General features: G+C 31.2%; 1 protein-coding gene across 1 annotated transcript; it reads right to left on the reverse strand.

Moving 5' to 3' along the window:
* Window positions 1-8,049, reverse strand: LOC133194161 (uncharacterized). The gene is made up of 5 exons (XM_061330161.1): window positions 8,034-8,049; window positions 7,732-7,922; window positions 5,267-5,500; window positions 4,538-4,663; window positions 1-2,730 (listed from the first exon to the last, which is right to left on the reverse strand). The coding sequence occupies exons 2-5, from the start codon at window positions 7,754-7,756 to the stop codon at window positions 2,630-2,632; spliced, it is 486 nt and encodes a 161-aa protein (XP_061186145.1). The 5' UTR covers window positions 7,757-7,922; window positions 8,034-8,049; the 3' UTR covers window positions 1-2,629.
* Between the last annotated feature and the right edge of the window lie 290 nt (window positions 8,050-8,339).

An 8,339-nucleotide genomic window follows, 5' to 3' on the forward strand; every position in this document is an offset into this window, starting at 1 on the left:
TTTTTCTTTTTTTTTTTTACATGATGTCCCCAGTTATCCTGATCTGAGACCAACATATGATGTGCAGCCATTAACTAAGGAGAGGATTAAAAGGGAGCCAAATATCAAAGATAATTTGGTGAAATTCAGATCTCTTCAGACGTAAATTTTAAACACATATTCTGAATTTAATTTAGGCCAGCATTATTTGATTGAAAATTAGAAGGGTCTTATTGATCTCGTTTTTTGGTAATTTACTCTTATCAGTAGATGACAGTTAACTGCCGTAATGGTTCTGAATAACTTAATATGTCTATTAAAATAATTTTTAATCATTCCATCCAACTATAAAACTGCATATGATGCAATATAGCAAGATTTGCATTTAATAAATAATTTATACTCGGAAATATTATAAAGCTTTGGATTTTATCCAGTGACCGAGTTTACTTAGGATCCTATTATCTAATAGGTCATTCTGTGATTCATTAACACTGTCAACGAAATATCAGTTCTCTACATTAACTGAACACAAGCTAAAAAACTAACTAAAGCTCACATTAGAAAGAAATATACAGCAGTTGTCAGAAACTAAACAGGGGAATCTATTTATTAGTACAAGTTTTTATAGACTGTTAGAGAACCTAAACTAAACTTAAACTGGAATTCACTGGAAAATGTTGTAAATTAATATCAAAATATATCTGCTGCTAAAAATAAGAAAAAATCTTACAAAACAAGCATAATTGATAATGAAAACAAACAAAAAACATAATAAATCTAAATATTGGCAGGTACACAGAAATTCACCAACCCAAAACACAATTTATACAGTATATTTGTTCAGTTTAAACTACAAAACTGACATTAAATTCTACAATTGTATCTACAATACTAAACCTTGGCATGCAGATACAATGACAGTATAACCAACTCCAATATATATCTCAACATCTTATCTTAGAATATTGACAGGAAATGCATAGAGCATTTTTAAAAAATAGAAACATACAACATGTACTGTATAAATATCATAATATATAGATCTTCGTAATGTGTGTACATCACATGTACTGGTACCACACATTGAAAACTAGATAGTATGAGCTTAAAATAAACTACAGCCTAGGAATATTTCAATGTTCACCACAAAAAAGGGATGTGAACAGTAAGATGTTCATTAAAACAGAAAAGAGATGCAGACTGTGTTTATAGCTTAACAAAACAGTACCTTTTTTACTATTCAGTTCATACCTGGCTCACTTAAAAAACTGATCAATGTACATGTGCCAGTACTTAAAAAAAAAGGATTTTACAGAAAGTTTGCATGCATATGTGCATTTGTTTTCAGGGGTGTAAAACCCTCACCTACAGTACTCAGCAATGTATAGATATAAATAAACCAGTACACTTCCAGAAAGATGTCACTTAGCATGTATCACTGTGAACCCTAGTACCTACATGTATTTTGCAATAAAAGTTGAAATGGTTAAATCAAATAAAGTGGAGAATTTAGCAATTGCTAAAAAAAAAACATTAAAAAATGTTTTCAAAATTAGTTCACATCTAAGCAAAACATTTTTATCCATAAATTAAGGCCAACTTCAAAGACTGCATGAAATGGTAAAATGAAAACTTCAGAATGTACCGGGATAATTTTCTGTCTGCATAACATGGTATATTAATAATACATATCTGTACTAAAATAATAAATATCGGTGGGGAAAGAAAATAAGGATGTCAAAAGTACATGCAAGTTTTTCTTGTATAATCATGATAATGAATAAAAACCTGAAATGCAAATGTAAAGAAATTTGAATATTTTTTAATACATGTAATTTACAACACAATGTACATGCTTTCAGAAACTGAAACTCAAACTTGATACTTTTTTTATATACTATCAGGTGTGAAAAATCTTTTTAGCAGAATTCAGGGCTATTGTAACAATAAAGTCTGTAACATTATATGTATATTGTTTGTTTTTGTTGTTGTTGTTTTTTTGTTTTTGTTTTTTTGAATCGCTGTACATGTATCTTTTAAAAAGTTAAAAAAAAAAAGTCTATTAAAGAGTTAACTTTCTTTTTCATCATGTAAGAGTTCTTAGCTTTCCCCACATGACAATATCTGTATGGCTGTATACAAACTCAGATGCATCACATCTGCAGGAGTATAAATGCTGGTCTCTGAATTACATTCTGAGCATGAAAATCCAGATTTTCTGGAATCTTTTAGGCACTTTTTGTTACATCTGACAGATTTTACTATAAATAAAAGCCAGTGGGCATACAGAAGCTATTTTTGGAAGACCTACATATATTGAATGAAATCATAACCAACAGATTTCATATTGAGTTGGGCCCAGTTTTCTATCTGACTATTGTAATGGACACATTATAGAACAACCAATGTTCTGTTTAATTGAATACTTTTAAAATATCTACAATTCAACTACATGTATAAAGAATTCCTGAACAAAAAAAAATATTAATCAATAAAACAATTAATTAATCATCAAAATATCAATTGTCATATAATCTCCATCTAGATTTCTACACAAAATGCTCTAAATTGTTAGCGAGAATACTCAATCTGAGGATCATACTAGTAATACTAAACTGGGCATTGTCCAATCTGATTTGTGCATTGTTTAGAATCCCTGCCAGTCACTGTGTGCATCCGAGTCCTCATCCGTATCAACTTTGTAACATTTGATTCCATTCTTCAATGCTGGAGTCCCTTTTCCTTTACCTTCAATGGTAAACCATAAGCATACAGGAGACATAATGACTGATTGGTTTATACTGTTTGATATATAGGTTAACTCTCATTAAACACATTCCTACATAATGGTACACGTGTGCAAGCATTACAGACTCTGTGTGCCGGAATGGCTTTTTACTGAATCAGCAGTGATTTCTTTGATGATCATATGATCTAGCTATCTCTCTGGTTTATGTTAATACACTGTAATAATCTCTGGATAATACTACCCTAGACACAACAAGGTGTAACAGTTGATGATGATGAAATATATTACAATCTAATTGGGTATAACCTACATTAATTTAAGAGATGAATTTAATTTTGAGAATTCATGAGGAAATGAACTATGACGCTTCACGCAGGCATATTTCATGAAGCGCGTTAGTGCTTCATGATGAATATGCAGACGTGAAGCGTTGTAGTTCATGTACCTCATGAATTCTCAAAAATTATATTCATATCTTATATTTACATTATCTTTCTGATGACTTGCCACATATATTTGTCATTCAATGATAATTTTTGAAAAAAAAGTTTGCACTATTTTTTTACTTCAATTACATCACAATGGAAATATTCTTACTCATCCCACGATACTTTATGAGAACGTAAACTTTTTCTAGTTTGCAAAGAATCTTAAGGGAAAATATTTGGAAATGTAAATATAATATGATTACGTTGATTACACTTCACTCAGTCTGATGAAATACAATGCATCCTCAATCTTTTTTTTTTTTTTTAATAAAATTACAATCTGATTACCTTGGAAATACTACAACTTCTCATTGTTGTGTTTGATTACCTAGAACTCTGACATGTATAACAATCTTACCTAGAACTCTGACATGTATAACAACCTTACCTAGAACTCTGACATGTATAACCATCTTACCTAGAACTCTGACGTGTATAACCATCTTACCTAGAACTCTGACATGTATATCAATCTTACCTAGAACTCTGACATGTATAACCATCTTACCTAGAACTCTGACATGTATAACAACCTTACCTAGAACTCTGACATGTATAACAATCTTACCTAGAACATGTATAACAATCTTACCTAGAACTCTGACATGTATAACCATCTTACCTAGAACTCTGACATGTATAACAATCTTACCTAGAACATGTATAACAATCTTACCTAGAACATGTATAACAATCTTACCTAGAACTCTGACATGTATAACAATCTTACCTAGAACTCTGACATGTATAACAATCTTACCTAGAACTCTGACATGTATAACAATCTTACCTAGAACTCTGACATGTATAACAATCTTACCTAGAACATGTATAACCATCTTACCTAGAACTCTGACATGTATAACAATCTTACCTAGAACATGTATAACAATCTTACCTAGAACTCTGACATGTATAACAATCTTACCTAGAACTCTGGCGTGTATAACCATCTTACCTAGAACTCTGGCATGTATAACAATCTTACCTAGAACTCTGGCATGTATAACCATCTTACCTAGAACTCTGGCGTGTATAACAACCTTACCTAGAACTCTGACATGTATAACCATCTTACCTAGAACTCTGGCGTGTATAACCATCTTACCTAGAACTCTGACATGTATAACAATCTTACCTAGAACTCTGACATGTATAACAATCTTACCTAGAACTCTGACATGTATAACAATCTTACCTAGAACTCTGACATGTATAACCATCTTACCTAGAACTCTGACATGTATAACAACCTTACCTAGAACTCTGACATGTATAACCATCTTACCTAGAACTCTGACATGTATAACAACCTTACCTAGAACTCTGGCATGTATAACAATCTTCAGCCTCTTCTGTTGGTCTTTACTGTATATATTTATCATTTCTGTCAGCAGCTTTTCTCGATGAGCATTAAAATGCAGCACCAGATCATGTCCCTTACCTACAGGGGTAGTCATGGGGAAAAATAAATAATATACATGTAACTTACTAGAAAAGATTTCATTTTTTACCAGATAATGTGTAACTTAATACTAGAAAAGATTTTATTATTTACCAGATAATAATATAACACAAAAGGTCACAGGACTAGGATTTCAATAAAACAAATTACATAAAAGAAAATATTTTCATTCTCTAAAGAAGGGGAGACAATTCTTTAAAGACTACTGATGAGCCAATTTGGTACTTAATGAAGTAATATTTTCAAGGAAACTCCATTCACAATACCTTATACTTTTCAGTAGAAAATTAAATTTGTTTACTAAACTATATCTGAAAGTATGTATCAAGATTAAGAAAACCAATGATAAAAGTGACAACGTTCTAAATTATTTTTAGAAGTACAATAAAACTAATATATGAAGAAGAAAATTAGAAGTTCTACTTTAAAAAAAAAAAATTTAGAGTTCAAGCAAAATTATTCTGAGTGTCCTCTTGAGCATTTCATAAAAGATTTTAGTATCAAGAATAAAATTTATGTATAAGCATGTATATGTCTGCCCATAATCAAAACTTTGTGAAGGAATTTTAAATTTGCTCCTACCATCTTCTGTAGGGGTGACTTTCTGGATCTCAACATGAAGGTTTTCCCTTTTATCATAGACAACCTCCTCCCCTAGGCTATCACTGACACAGAAGCAAACGACGTAGTGGTGGTTGACCTGTAAAAATCCCAGGTGGACGTCTGCCTGACCGTCGCTCTGTTTCACGTGAATCTCAAGATTATGGTCCTTGAGTTGCTCTGCTTCAAAGTGGACATGCTCTTTACAGTTGGAAGCTGGAAATAAGACTTCAAATTTAGATATTTCAGATAGATTGTATTAATATATTACAGTCAAAGCTGATCATCTCAAACTTGACAGGACCAAGATAGTAAAGAAAAAGTGGTTGGGACAAATCACTTTGACATATCCCTGGTATTAGAGATATTGGTGTTCAAGATAACAAAGTTCAACTGTACAAATAAATACTTTCAGAAAGTAAATACCATGGCAATGCTTACATTAGTTCAGCAATGTTGTGAGATCATCATTCCAAAATATGAGTGCATGTCTTTAGTGTAAATATACAAATATACAAGAATAAGTAAATCATAATGTGACCATTAAATATATCCTTTTTATGCATGCACAGACTAAAATGTGTTATTTCAAGAAGTGAAAAGTAAACATTCAGCAAGTCTGAAATGTGTCCCAAATAGGGTTTGCATATCTACATGTGTTCATCATGATTCAACCACAATGTATAGATAGAACAATTCATATATTTATTAAGTAATGAATGAAATTCATCCCCTGCTATGAGAGATGTATGTATTACATTCACAGTATGAACTAAAATTGATAAATCATGAAGTTTCCTTTGAAAAACATAATACATACAATATAATAAAATTTCAATTTTCAGGCTTAATTTTTCAATAATTTTCACCCCATATGGTAAAATTTTTATGCCAGGATATTCCATCTTTGGAAATTTAGCGAAACATTAGATGGATGTTCTATGACTTATTTAAAACAAAGAAATGAAGAACAAAGGTGACCTGCAATGAAAATGACATACTTATAAAAATGCACTTGCACTATATTTATGTAATTGCAATTAGTTAAAATCAAATTATTAAATTGCTTCCTATCAGATTTACTAAGGTTCTGTAAGGAATACTGTAAGCCAACCCTTACATATGACTTTCATGTTCTTAAGAGTTATCTCTCTTTGCCAGCGTAACGATCTTTTTTCTCACTATATCCTTCGTAACTTACCTGTAAATATTTTAAACCTTCAAATGCTTTCTGACAAATTTGTAACGTTCATATATTGCCATAGTATGGAGCAACACAGACAACATAATGAACAAACACATACAGATTTAATTGTACAGTAAGACATTGCCCAATAAAGTTAGTAATGTTATAGAGGGACAACAGTGGATTACACCAACTGACCCCAGATTGACCATGCAAAGAGAAATAAATCTTGTAAATGTGAAAGTTGTCTATTCACAGCAACTTTTATTCGTAATTTGACAGTGTGAAATCTATCCACAAAGACTATTATTTTTGCAAATGAGGAAACATTCTTCATAAACATGTGATGAAATAAGTAGTTCACGGTAAGAAATATTCGAGAATAGAGCAAGGTCGCAAAACTCTCAGATATTTCTTGCACGAAACCCATACACCAAACTAGAAAGAATAAAATTAAATCTATACAGAGAAGGGGTACAAGACCACCTCTTATAACGAAAGAATACAAATCAAGAGAAAGGGTACCATGACCAAGATGCTTAAAGAACTCTACCTATACCCTTGTTACAGACCAGCAAAGGCTGATCTTTTTCTACAAAGTGGTTGTGGGGCAGATACTACAACAGCACCCAATCAATGCATAAAATTTCAAAAACAAAAAGGAACATTTGAACTACAACTTGTAAAGATTACAAGACATCCAATATTATAGATAGCAGATTAAGAAACAACAGAAAAGTAGTGGAAATACCAAGCACTAAAACTGAACAATATAGAAACTAATTTTTTGTCTGCACTGCAATTGATTGGAACCACCTGGAAGAGGAAGAAGTCCTTGTCCCAACGCTAGACAGCTTTGAGTCCAATATGATACATCGTAATGACTAAATACACCCTCCCCCGTCACATTCCTTAAGGATTTTGTGACATATAACTACAGATATAATCCAAACAAGACAATCAAGGGACATCAGAACACAAAACAAACCAGAATACAATACATACACAATAACAATGATGAGTATGAATGAATGAAAATTTACTACAGCTGTTTATTATAAAACATTACACTACATGTATTAATTCAATAATAACTATGAATAAAATAAAAACAAGTGATTGTCACTCTGTGACAGTTATTTGATAAAAATGTTTAAATACATATGACCTTTAAATTCTGCACACCTGCTACCATGGCTACATTACTACAATATTGAAGTTGCTAGTTAGTTAATGGAAAGAGAAAATGTACTTCACCTACCAGGTTTCTCATGAATAGTTTCCATTATTAAGATATAATGTATAAAAAGAAGCCTTTATTCTTTTGAATCCCTTTCTTGGTTGCTATTGTTGTTGTTGTTATTGTTCTGTGCCCTGGTGGGCTCTTAGTTTGAGAACAATTTTGAAACAATTTCTCCTCTAATGGTGAAACGCAGATGGATTTACATATCTCTGGAAAATAGAACAAACATTTTAAAAATAGTCAACTCATTTTCATTTTTTATTAAAAAAATTACATGAAAACTGATTAGAAGGCTTCGTGTTTCCCTGTTTTACATTTACCAATTACTAATTAATCTGTTTAAAAGTCCTGAGGAAATTCAAGTTGCTGTGAAATTAATTTTTGAAGTTCGATTCCGAAATTAATAAAATATTGAAATATTTTGATCAGTCATTTTTGATCTAAACTTTGCAATATTTTAAAACTTTCAAAATATGAAAACATTTATATACAGAGTGGGGTGATTTTTTTAAATGAACAGGGTATACATTTGAATTCCATATATTTCTAAGAAATACTGTTAAATTCATCGGGATAGAAATACTTTATTTTATTTCGAGCTTCTTTAGAGTTTTCATTTCATAACA

Source organism: Saccostrea echinata, unplaced genomic scaffold (genome assembly GCF_033153115.1).
Source record: "Saccostrea echinata isolate AGI-Se365-2 ecotype Australia unplaced genomic scaffold, CSIRO_AGI_Sech_v1 ptg000001l, whole genome shotgun sequence".
In the NCBI taxonomy this organism is placed as follows: domain Eukaryota; kingdom Metazoa; phylum Mollusca; class Bivalvia; order Ostreida; family Ostreidae; genus Saccostrea; species Saccostrea echinata.